This window comes from Acipenser ruthenus, chromosome 21, assembly GCF_902713425.1.
Source record: "Acipenser ruthenus chromosome 21, fAciRut3.2 maternal haplotype, whole genome shotgun sequence".
Classification (NCBI taxonomy): Eukaryota; Metazoa; Chordata; class Actinopteri; order Acipenseriformes; family Acipenseridae; genus Acipenser; species Acipenser ruthenus.
Window position 1 is genome coordinate 28471368 of NC_081209.1, and position 13552 is coordinate 28484919.

A 13552-nucleotide genomic window follows, 5' to 3' on the forward strand; every position below is an offset into this window, starting at 1 on the left:
AACCTGAATAAAATTGAAGCAACTCAGTCCAGTTGACACAGCATCAGACAAAGAAGACACTACTCAGGTGATTGCATTCAGGATTGAGGACTCCAATTTGCGGCGCTGCTGGCTCTGTATTAATTTTGTTAAAAAACAAATCTCTCCAGTGGTGACCTTTTAAGTTGAATGTGTGCCTCAGGGCAGCAGCAGCAGCAGCAGCAGGAGCTCCACCGTGACAGCTGGCTAGACAATGACATGGCTCTTCAGGAGTTTACAAGGCTTGCTTACCTTCTAATGAACCGAAATTCAAGAAGCCAAGGATTACAACAGCAAGAAGCTACAGTGTGCCTAACACTATACCTGGTGTGAACGAATTTATTGAATATACACAGAACTTGTTTAAATGTGTATTGTATACCTATTAAATGTGTATAGTATTATATATTTAAATAAACAAACGGCTGTCTTTAGTACTGCTGTTACTTTTTTTTTTTTTCTTGAAACACACACCTATGATTTGCTTTTAGCGTGTTCCAGTAATTGTACCGTATCAACCATGCAGTCTTCAAGTACACTATCAACTGACTGAACTCAAACCATCGGGTACGCAACCAAGAAATCCCTGCCTACCAACAGAGGAAGAGCTGTAGCAATAAAACAAGATTATAGTTTATAGTACCCCGTAACCCGACCCCCCCCCCCCCCCCGTAATCCAAGGGTCACTGTGTACAGCTGATCTCCATGCACCTGCTGTCCTTCTCCAGGTAATTCCAGACAGCTTGTATTCACAGAGTTGCTGCAGCTGCTTTGGATTTGGCCCATGTTGGGTTTAATTTAATTGAAGTTTATTTTAAAGGTACTGTATACACACACACACACACCCTTTTGTTACTTACCTAAGGAGTAGTAATATGACAGGTAATTGAAGCGATAGAAAAATCAACCTCACATGACACTCCCACCATCCCCTCCCCAAATAAATTAAACATTTCATCCCACCGGTGGCAAAAGAAAATAGTTATAAAACGGGAAACAAGGATAAATACTTAAATCTTTATTTGCAACAGAACCGGATAAATATAAAATATATATTTACAAAAATTGACAATGTTATGGAGAATATAAAAACAATAAAGAAGTTGGTTCTTTTTGAACTTTTGGGTTAGGACCTCCTAAAACCAACCCGTAATTGACCTACATTATAATGGCACTGAGGGATAAGAGCATTGCAGGGGAGGAGGCAGCCTTGTTACCAGCAAGGGGGTAATCAGACACACTGACAACAGCTGTTTATACCATTTCACAACTGAATTATTTGTTCAAAAGAGAAAGGAGTCTTGGACTCGGGTCTATAAAAACACAATGGCTTTCGACACACCGAGCGCTTTCAAATCGTATTGTGCACACCGCTATATATCAGCCAACCTAAAATAAATATCGGATTCGATTCTGCGTTAGACACTTAGTAAGGTTTTTAGAAAAATAAATAAAATATAATCCCTCTTTTGTATTTTACAAGATGAACTGGATCACGCTATAATCAGGTTGTAAACACTGGCCAATCTCATAATGTTAAAGGTCAATTCGGAGTCTATTAAGCAGCCTGCATGGTTGAAAATGGTTGACTCTTTGATGCTGTACAGCTTTCAAGATGAAACCTCTTTAATTGCGTGTTTCTGAGGAAAGGGGGGCTCAAACTGGGGGGCACGGTACAGCGGCATGAATACAAAAATATTTATTGTGTTGAAATTTTGTTTTTTTTATATGACAGTGTAATTTGTATGCTACTGGAACAGAGCGACTGGTACACCAGTCCAGGTCCTGTAGTGCTGTACTGCACTTTTATTCTGATTGCAGTGTGGTGCTGTAGCTCCTGGAGTGCTTTTTCTGCAGCAAGACCTTTCATGTTCAATTAAATAAAAGGAACCCACCCACAGACACCCACTCACACTCACGACAATACATGCACACAGCGTTTCAATGCATTCGCTTTTACATTTAGGGAAAAAAGGACTACATTTGAGAACAATGTTTAAAAAAATAAATTAAATACCACAGGAGACGTCTGAAATTTAAAAGCTTAAAAACCAGCCTTTTCATTTGTAGTGCACCGTTACTGTTAACAATTTTCATAACACCCAACTTTCCTCATGTTGTACATGTTAGTATACCAGAGGGTGTCATTTTCTGTTAATATATACTGTAGTGTGCCTATACAGCAGTAGCACATGTATGAGCTGCTTCTGTATGAGAACACCCCGTTGCTTCTGTTGGTTTGATTTGTTGTGCATATGAAATCAAACCACTGGAACTGAAAACCTTGAAAAAATAAGCTAATTAGTGATTGTCTAAATTTAATTGACAACTTGAATAAGCCAGTAATTAAAGTAATTAAAAACAGTAAGAGAAAAGACACACATAGCCACACTTATGTGCAGGAGACTGTTTAAGATGCCTAACTAAAAGCACAACGTGGTCGAACATTTTCACACAAGTGCCTATTGTTTCTATATCACTGATTACAGACTACAAATTGAAATTCTCACACCCTGAGGTTTTCATGCAGGTAGGTATAAAAGATACAAATGACAAATCTTGAGGTGTTTGAATACATGTGCTTACAGGTGATTGAGGTGAACCTCAAAGGCATTTTAATGTATCAATGTCACTAGTTTTAATAGAACCTGTATGAAACACAAACCTGTGCCTAATACACATTCTGGTCACGTGTGTGGCCAACGACAATGTTAAAATGCACAACAGGGCACAATATACCTGTTTGGCAGGTAAAAAATACATTTAAAAAGTAAAACAAGCTCTCAGCTGCTTTGTATTTAATCAATCCTGTGATGCAGAATATGTGTATACACTATAAAAGAAAAAAGAAGAAATTAAAAAGTGTAACCTCATTTAAAATCCTGGTAGTTACACCTCCAAGGAGCGTGTAAGAACAAAACCCTAGCTCAAACATACGTTTTCATTTTATTGACTTCCAACCCCAGGCTTTTCCTGACACTGTGAAAACATTTTGGACCTGGTTTCATTGTTATTGATAATGGTCTTTCTGGACCATGGCAGCACAGTATGATGTGGTACAGTTCATCCGTTTAAAAACACTATTAGACAGTTTTCTCTTTCCATGACTGAAGATGGGCCCCAAGGCCAGCACAATACAGTCTTAGGACAATTCAACACGTTTCTGAAGGCACCCTGTATTGCTATAGTGGTCACTTCACCTGTTTCTTCATTAAAATGCAGGTTCAGAACTGTTAATCCCAGACCACGCTTAAAAGCAGATTGATAACAGTGGAGTATGAGAAAACCTATTTGAAACAGGGACACTCACAACCCCATTGTGCACCAGTCAGTAGCTGCCTGTCCCCCTCAGGTCCTTCAGACACAGACGTGGCGCATGTGGAAATTGACCACGTACTCTGCGTTGGTGCGCTGCACGGAGATAGCGAAGGGTTCGAAGGGGTGGAATGTGAAAGCCACCAGTCTACGTACCGCATGGTTGATAGGCCGACCCAAGAGGCCTGCCTGGATCTTAAACTTCAGCAGCCCCGAGTCCCGGGCATAAAACCTGCAAGGGAGAGAGAACAATGGGCAACTTCGGAGCAGGCCGAGAACAAAATGCAGTTACAGTGCTGGCACTGGCAACCTAAAACCCTAAAGCTGAGGGAACTCAAAGCCACTTTTTCAGGAACAGTGGCTTGAAACCTGGTTCCAGGAGACCTAGTTCAAAAGCAACTTTGCTGTATCAAACCCCAAATCTCTCCTGGTGTGCCATGCAGTGCCCTGAAATCTAGTCTCCTGAAACCAATTTACAAAATTTGTGTTCCCTCAGCTTTAGAAACAGGGAAAGCAATCTTCTTGTATAAATAGTTGGAGTCAGATGCATATTTAACTAAAGCCTACCGGATGGGATGGTCGCCGCAGGTCTTGGGGCGCTCCATCACAGACACCCACTTGTCATCGTAGCTGAAGAGCGAGAGGTCCAGGTAGGGGCTGCTGCTGTAGGACTGGGCGCTGATGGGTAGCTGACCCAGGAGTCTCCTCACTGCTTCGGTGTGGCCGCCGTACTTGGCGTTCACTATCGTATCCTTAAACCTGAGAGAAGAACGCATTTTCTAAAATGGCATTCAGGAAATCCTTCTCAAATCAGGACGCTTTCAAAGGCCCATAATGGTTTAGAATTCTAAAACCGTGTGTTACACAGACGATTAGTACAGCAAAACAAAAAACAAAATAAACGGACCTGCGCTGGACCTGCCGTGCAAAGTTGTTGCTGGAGGCGGAGCAGGGGAACTGCACTGCGTCGCTGTGCAGCGTGGCGTTACGGAACAGGTCACAAAAGTTCTCAAAGAGCTCGAGCAGCTCGTCCGACGTGTTCTCAAACACAGCCATCACCTCCGTCGACACCATGTTGTATACCACGAAGAAAGATGGCTGGAGAGAGACAGAGAGAGAGAGAGAACGGCTCTGGTAGACTAAGCTTTCATGTTGCTATTTATATGTACCCACCCTACACTATGTACCTGGGAGGGGTCCGTGACTCGCAGGGTGACCACGTCCTCGCTGGTGTACTTGATGAAGAGATGGTGCTCGTCCAGCAGCTGCATCTTCCACATGCGCAGCTGCCGCAGCTGGTCAAAGTACTGGAAGAAGCGGCGCTTGGCGGTGGCACTGCCGTCCCGCTCCGCCCGCCGCCACAGGTACACCATCAGCCGGTGCTTCAGAGAGTTGATGGTCTTCTCCTTGTAGAGCCGCGAGAACCCCGGCTGCCCTTCAGCCTGCGCCTCGGGGTACACAGCCGACAGGGTCAGGAGGTCGTCCTCGTAGCAGAATCGGCCAATCGTCCGAACGTCCAAGAAGGTGCCCTCTGGAGTCACCTTGGGGTCAAATAAATACACGTTTTATTAAAGCGGTCATGCGTTATGTGGCAATACTAGTGTTCTATACAGCCATTTCAATAATGGTGCATTTGCTACATTGATGACGTTGATAAGTATAATGGCACATTCTAACTTTTTGTGGTGTTGCATCTATGCCTATACAAAAGTGTCAGATTTTTAAAAGATCTTGGGCTTGTCAGTTGTCTGATACCGATGACTTACCCAGTGTAACAAATGTTACATTTTAATGCAATGGCCCTTTAGTACCTACCTACATGTTAGTGCAGTGACCTGTATCACCACCAGTTTTGCACTTCTCACCAATACAATTACATCTCTGTGCCAAGGTATAATGTGAGACACACACACACACACACACACAGACACACACACACAGACACACACACACTAACTGGTCAGTGGAAAACACTGCAACAGCAGGGTAATGGGACACCCATATGAAGTAAATGAGATCAGTTTTGTGCTTAAAATACCTGAAAGACGTGGATGGTCTGCTGCTGCACGGAGAGCACTGCCAGGATGTTACGGTAGAGGTAGAGCCCCTGGTTGTGGGACAGGATGATCTTGTCGCACTTGAAGGCGCGGGTGTCACAGAGGCGGCCCGTGTGGAGGTCTATGATGTGCAGGGAGTAGTCCTCCAGGGGCGAGCGGGGGTTAGGGGTGACTGACTCGTTGTTGCGGTACACCTCAAAAAAGTGCGGGTGGGGCTCCTCCGGGAGGTAAGCTGCCGAGCCCACAAGGACGTACCGGCAGTCGTCCGTGAAGAGGCTGCACTCGCGATTCAGGTGCTCCCCGTTGGACGCCACATTGGTGACGTGCATAAGAGAAAAGAAACGTTCAAAGAGGCGCCCGCGAATGTTAAGGGACCGCTGGTCGTTGCCGTTAGCTAAGGTCTCCCCCTCCTGGCCCCAGAGCAGGTCCTCCGCCGCCTGGCAGCCCTGGTACTCATAGATCTCCAGCGAGGTCTGGTCCGCGGAGAAGGCAATGAAGCAGTGGCCGTCTGGGGAGAACTTGCGCAGGAAGCAGGGGGGCTTCTCCACGTTCACTACCGTGAAGTTGGAGAACAAGTTCTGGTGAAAGCAGCGCACTCGGTACCAGTGAGCCCCGGCCCTGCCCGAGCAGACCCGCCGCTGCTCCAGCCGGTGGACCACATTCTGGTTCTGGATCCGACGGGGCTTTAGTGTCGGGCACTCATCCTCCATCTTACTGACTGCTGGGGAGGTCTAGTGGGATGGGTTACATGGTTTCTTTAAAACCACTACAAAAGATCCATACAAAAAGTAATGATAAATTAATAAGAGGTGCTGGATTTCACGGTTATCAACACACCCAAGAAGTCTTTATATTACACAAATGGCCTCACAGCCCAGAGAGTGTTATTTCACTTTTAAAATAGCTTAAATACGGAAGTGAGTTCATAGGATCCAACCAGTGCAGTCCTGTAAGGATTTTTAGTGGGTCATGGCATATCAGAGCATTTGTTTTGTTTAAGCCATTTTATAATTTTAAATACAAGTCACCTTGCACTAAAGCAACAATGAGTCACTGCGACCACACTGGTTCTAAACCTACACTTTATTTTACATTTGTCAGTTGTTTGTACACACACTTTAAAACTCAGCTACCACGAATATAACTTGCTAATATACTTAGCAAGAATGTGTACTGGCCTAAACTACTTTCTTTAAGCATTTTTTAAGCATATCTAACTGGCATCTGTTATTTTAATTTTCTCTAACTCTTTTAACCGCAAAAGCTATGTTTAAATGTTAATGTATCAACTTAACTTGGTCCTTAAATGGGCTGAAAATCAAATCGACCTAAATTTGAAGGTGCTCGGTGATCTCACAAACAAAGGTCCAATCCTCACAAAAATATATCATTACATTTTAAATTAAAAAAAATAATAATTTTGAAAAAATAACATTAAAAAATTTGCAGTGGAGAATATTTGGGCTTGTTTAACTTTAATCGTCGATAAATAAAATACAAATGAAGCGGGTTAAAAAATCTATTAAAAACGTAACAGTTTGACAGCCAAGTTGTAATGTCTGCAGTGCAAGTGGTTAACCTGAGCCTTCACTACAATACACAGTAAAGTTACATTCAACTTGTAAACAAATTCAACGGCGCTAATTTTTAAAAAGCAATCTCTTAATTAATAATAAACCACGCCCACTTACCGACTTTCCGAAGCGCGCAGAGCCCTATTTTCCCAACAATGGTTTATTAGTTATAAAAAAACTGAGAAAAATAAAGATTTATCTAAAAAAAAATTCCATTCTTGATTCAAAATCCAATGTAGCAAACGTGGCTCGAAGTATACCCTGCTAAGAATATAATTAAACGCAATAAATTAATTTTAAAATAGTTTAAACCAGGTTTCCTCGCTTTCCTCTTGAAAACTCGGAAACCATGCTAGCAACCACAGAAATCATTACGGAAGATGGAGTAGCGCTTGCTCCTTTAGTTCCTCCTCTCTCGTGGTGCGTCTTCCTACTCACAGCGACCCCTGTCGGATGGAAAGCGCGGTACCTTGGCTTTCCCATTGTGCAAACCTGTAGGATTTGGCTAAACAACACAAGACATGTCAAAATATATTAATCAACATTTAAGCGTGAAACTGGTGGTAAAACACACTGCGATTATATAACCGTTCTATACAATTCAACAACCTTTTTTTTAACACTTAACTTTTATTCGGAAAATTTTAAGACTATCCTTTTCAATCATATACACTGCTGTGCAAAAGTCTTAGATACATTCAGGAGTTACAATATATCGATGTTATAAGCATCAACAATTTACTCAAAGCCTCCACTAATGTTTTCCACAATTATAACAACTTTGACTATGATTAATATAGCACAGGTGTCGTTGTCCATCAAATCAACAGTATGAAGGTCACTCTTGAAATAAAGACTAGGATGTGTTGCAGTAAGAATACCTCTGTTAAGAAATGGGAACAAGACTAAAAGGCTAAAATATGCACAAGAACACAGAAATTGGACTATGGAACAATGGTCAAAGGTGCTTTGGACTGTTGATGGATGGACAACAACACCTGTGCCTTCTGCCAGTTCTGTTGTCAATTCAACACTTGTCTTCTTTCTATTCCTTAAGAATATTATCTTCAAGTATTGCTCATCCTTGTTAGACAGTTTTTTGGGTCTTCCAGTCCTGGGTTTGTCAATTACAGATGACGTTTCTCTGTACTTGTTGATTATGCTTCGGATACCACACCTTGAAAATCGAGTGATGCAAGCTATTTCACTCCATGTTTTTCCTTCTTTATACAAGTCAAGGTTGTTATAAGAGTAGAATTTCTGCATCCCTTACTGATATTATTGTTTTTGTATTTATTTGTATTTATGTATTTATGTTTTAAATATTTTTTGTGCTTCATTCTTCTTCCATTTGTAGATGCTTAAAACATGTTGCTTTTAATTTATTGCAGAAAAAAAACACTTCCAAGGGACCAAAAGCAGGAGAACTTGGGAGGTGGTTAGAGATCTTGTGGTAGTCATGGAAACCCACACACACGCAGTCAGTGATACAACATCATTTCAGACACACACACCACACTAAGCAGCAATCGACAGCAGCAAACAGATCCGAAGAACCAGAATCTAAATTCATAAATCGAAATGGAGTATTCTTATGAAATTATTTGAATTCAGCATTGCCTGGATCCTATATTACATACGCTTATACTCACTCCAATCTCCAGAAGAATACGCAGATATTATGAAAGCAAGAACAATTATTCAGTTATTATTATTATTATTATTATTATTATTATTATTATTATTATTATTATTATTATTATTATTATTATTATTATTTTCTCAAGCTCTTAATTTAGGTGAGAGGTCTTTTGTGCTGTCTTAGTTCTACCAAGTAATTTCTGTCATAACAAACATGAAGATGCAGCAGATACTGCAGGGTGTGGCCATTTCATCCAGGACTATTAGTAAAACATTGAGGCTGATAATGAGGGAATGCACTGAGGAGCCGAACCATAGCGTTGCCATGAGACCTGCCAGTTAGCTGTTATAGTTACGTGCCCATTAAATGAGCAGATTTAAAAATAATAATAATTCAAGTTACAAAAGGGAACAATGGTGGAACAGGGTTTGTCATTCAATCAGTTTCAGCCTGAAACGTAAAATGAATTTCCACTATGTCATGCGTGTTTAGAAAGCCAATCAAATCAAGACAAATAGTAATCAGTCAATGTGTGATGGGAAGGGGGGTGTGTGTAGTAGGGGAAGGCGGCTGTGGCAGGGGGTCTTACACAACGACCCAAAGAAGTCAACAGCAATCTGTATCCATCAGAGAAGTCACAATTCCACCAAGCACAGCACTGATAATGTGGCTACATTGAAGTGCACCGCAATCATTATCATACAATACCAAGGCAGGCTTTTACTTTCATTGTAAAATATTATTTTCATAATCTTTAAAAAGAAAGAAAAGAAATGCGATGGAAAATAATGTGTTGTTCTGATATATCATTTTGTGTGTTGTCAGAAAGGCAGACCTTTTCTATTTTAAGACAAAAAAACACATTAAAGGGAGAAAGAAACCTACATGCTTGGCCTTGAGAGCAGCATAATGGTTTTGTGTCCAGTTATCTCTGCCCCAAGTATGTAGATTATATAAACTGTAATTTTCTATAATAGCAGGCTGTGAAACAAAATGGGTGTGTGTTGGGGGAGCACTGGGGTTCCGAGTTAGTGCAGTGCAGTTACGAGGGTGCTAATGGTTAAGGATATATAGACCATTGTGTTTTAGTCTCTAAGAGGAAGAGGGGAAAAAAGAACAAAGAAGGAAAACAACGCTCAAGTGCCCATTTCAGCCTGGAGGGTTTGTAATAAATGCAGAAAAAAAAAACATGTTCTTCTCGCTCAGGCTTTTAGCAGCTGCCAGCGATGCATTATGGTAATGGGGCAGAGGCGAGCGCTGCAAGGCAGGAATGCTCGGCTTGCTATTCAGCCTGGTAGGTCATAACCCCACTTGAGCTCCATTTGGCGTCCGCAGCCCAGTCTCTCTCATCCCAAGAGGAGAGGGGGATCTCGGGTATGGGCTGATTGAGAAGGGCCCTCTCCAGTCTACTTGAAGAGGAGAGAGACGAGCTTCAGGGCTGAGAGCTGCGGAGGCAACAGGAGACTGAGTGAGGGAACGGGAGGGATGTGTAAAAAAGAGAGAAAAAAAGAGGGGTAGAAAGGCCAAGAAAGTAAAAAGGGCTCTCATCTATACTTCTTTCTTTCAATGCAAGTGTAAGGAGTAAACTCCACAGCATTGACCCATATGGACTCAATAAAACAGAGGTATTGGTAACCTTAAGATGTCTGATAAATGGTGTGCTGCTTCTGACCTTCAGTCTTATAGGAACGCTGCACACAGTTTTTCTACTACTGCAAATGAGAGCAGATCTAATACTACAAACAGAAAGCAATACCATATCAGACTGGTTATTTGACTCTAGATTCCATTGAAACAGTTGAATCAGAACCTTCAATGTGTTTATGTTTGCATTGCATAGTGCATGCTAACAACACTGGATTGCAAGCACTGTTGACTGGAATGTTTTCCACAGACCAGATACAGCAATGTGTTGGTTCCCACCTCCCCCATGGCTGCGCCTCGTTACAATGACAAATTCACTTGCAGCCGGCTTGTATCTATTGGTTTGTCTGTCTCCATTACCCAGGAGCAGTAAAAGGCAACATGACAACATTATTCAATTAGGCACAGCAGGTGGGTTTGGTCAACTTGTTGCTTCCAAAAGCTGCTGGTTTACTGAATTGATTTATCACCTTTAATGCACAGATTTATGTCCACAAAATATTTAAAGGCATTGTCCACAAATGGCCCCCATACCAACATGGTGTGGTTGCGTTCTGGTCCGTTAGCTTCTGAGCTCTAGAAACATCTGAATCAAAGACTAATTCTGAGATCAATCTGCTACCAGGAACCGGGCGAGCTTAGATGGGCCGAATGGCATCCTCTCTTTCATTCAGTTTTCTGTTCTTCTGCTCCTACGTTCTTTTCCCTAGAGTGCTGACCCATATTCCAGATTCCAATCCAGACCAGCAGGCACAACTCATTCTTCAGCACTAATAAGGTGTGCCTGGTGCTTGGTCTTGACCTTTTATTCAGTGGAGTTTCCAACCACTGATCTGATTGAGGCACATGCTGGGTAAAGTGAGCCGACGTGTGGTTTCGGTCAATGCATGCTAGCCAGATGAGTGTGTTAATTGAAAACACCAATATGCCTGATTCTTTGCAATAACTGTCGAAAGGGCATTGATGGACTCCATTTTAATCATCAAAGCATGTTTGTCTCTATAACCTTGCTAAATCTCCTTTAACTTCAAGCAACCAATCATAAAATCTTGCATACTACTAAAACAGACTCAAATCCAATAATACAGCACCTGTATTCAACTGATTTCCAGACATACAGCAGAAGAATGCTCTTGCTTAGAGAGTTAACATTGTAATAACCTTGACCTGAATGTCAGCATACAAGAGAAAAATCACACTGGTACTGTATGTTTTGAAAAAGAAAACTGAGTGATGAAGCTGATTTTTGAAAATGTATTTTATTATTACTGATAACCTTGATGCACAAAAGGCATAAAAACAATATAAACAATGGCAATATTTAGCCAGAGCTTAGATATCTACAAGTCTGAGGATCATGCACACTATGTACAGTGGAGCCTGTTCATGGTTCTTGTTTAGCGACTCTTCCTATGAGACTGCCCAATCCACAGACACACAAAGCTGCTCCTGTATTTATACTTAATAGCAAATCCTGCAGCTCATTGCTTAGTGTATCTTAAGGTATATAAGGATGCTGTTTTAACCCCGGTTTCCATAGAAACCTCTCAGCACCAAACAAAGGATAAAGGAATGGAAAAGGAGAGAAACAGACAGTGGAGGAGGAGGAGGAGGAGGAGGAGGAGGCAAGCATCCACTTGTTGGCATCTGTTTTGTTTCATGTTTGTGTGTGTCAAAGTGTGTGCGTTGCTTTTCTGCAATAGCAAGGACCATTCTCATAGAGAAATATGGTCCTTATTTTGCACCTCAATTGCTTAGGGTAGGCTTTATGGAAATGTAGTAATGTCGTTTTTTATGGTTTATTTTTTAAGGATTTGTTTTTTGATGAGTGACTATTTTAATTGAATGTCTTCTATGGCACCCGTGCAGTGTGTGTGTGTGTGTGTGTGTGTGTGTGTGTGTGTGTGTGTGTGTGTGTGTGTGTGTGTGTGTGTGTGTGATAAAGAGGATTGCATTGAATGAACACCTTGAAAAGATGAGAGCTTGTTACTGGATCTCACTTTTTTTCCTAGATAGTGATCTCAAAATATGTAATAGATCATCAAAAACAAGTCCAAGTGACTGCAAAGGAAATATAGGTGCAACCTACAGCCAGGGGATTTGGCTCTATCATGGCCAGATGTTCCTCCTTCCTGAACACAATTAATGACTTACAGCCAGCTTAAAAAAAGCCCTCATCCCAGTCTGTGTAACACTGACACAGGCGTCTGCCACTGTGACCTTTGAACCCTGCGGATGTTCTCAAACAGGTAACACAACCCTCGTCCCTTTCTGACCATGCACTGGTCTCTGTTTCGGAAAGGCAGCAACTTGATGAGGTCCAGCCATTCAGGAACTGCTTACAGGAGGAAGCAAACCAAAGGTTAAATCATGTACAGTTTAAGCAACCCTGAAGCATACATGATACAGCCTTGCTTATCCTTCAATCACATTATGTGGATGGGGGGGATCTGGTGTTTTCACCAATGGCAGTGATGGCATTGTCCACTTTTCAATGCTCATAGGATGCTGTGGCAGGTTCCAATGGGGGACTCCGAACGGTCAGTGCTTTGGAACTTCATTGATCAGCCTGATTCAGAGTGAGATGCTAGTCAATCAACAGTGATACAGCTGGGCTTCTATCCAGTCTACTAGGGTGCTGCTCTGTCGGGGTGGCGGGGTTGCAGGTAATTGTCCTATAGTCATAGACACCTAACCATTGGGTGGTAAATACCAAGATCAATACATGAAAACTTCCCTTGGCCAACCCTTTCTTACAATCCTCCTCATCCAAGCTGGATCCTGCCTCCCCATCCCACATTATACAATATAGGGTTGTAAAGCAAACTGACTGTATTTTTGTACCAGAAACTGACCTAATATTACATTCTCCTCTTGAACCAGCATGACTAACTTAACCCATTAAGTACCAAATTACTTTTTTGCTTTAAAAAATCAGAACACAAGCTGTATGGATGTATTTTGATACCTTACATTTAGACTTAACTTTTGCAGATAACAAAATTAGAGTAAGTTATCATAACAATAGAGTTAAAGAGAACATTAAAATAACAGGCAGGTGACAGTTAAAAATGTTCCAAGAAATTACAAACTAGCCTGTCCTGAAATTAGGCCAGTGGCACTGAATGGGTTAAACCACCAGCACACACAAATCTGCCATCTACGATTCTAATAAGCTAAAACAAAAATCATATTACTGGAGGCTTGGGCAGTGGATTATATCCGAGCAATGCCAGCAGGTTCTTAAAACAAAATGTAACAAACAGGTGTAAGGTCCACTAAACAAGATGAAGCACAATTCA

At 41.7% G+C, this 13552-nt stretch overlaps 1 protein-coding gene across 1 annotated transcript; it reads right to left on the reverse strand.

Annotated features, from left to right (window-relative positions):
• Positions 1-1021: 1021 nt before the first annotated feature.
• LOC117964206 (DET1 homolog) lies at positions 1022-7360 on the reverse strand. The gene is made up of 6 exons (XM_034906999.2): positions 7082-7360; positions 5372-6156; positions 4521-4874; positions 4241-4431; positions 3901-4092; positions 1022-3565 (listed from the first exon to the last, which is right to left on the reverse strand). The coding sequence occupies exons 2-6, from the start codon at positions 6098-6100 to the stop codon at positions 3376-3378; spliced, it is 1656 nt and encodes a 551-aa protein (XP_034762890.1). The 5' UTR covers positions 6101-6156; positions 7082-7360; the 3' UTR covers positions 1022-3375.
• Between the last annotated feature and the right edge of the window lie 6192 nt (positions 7361-13552).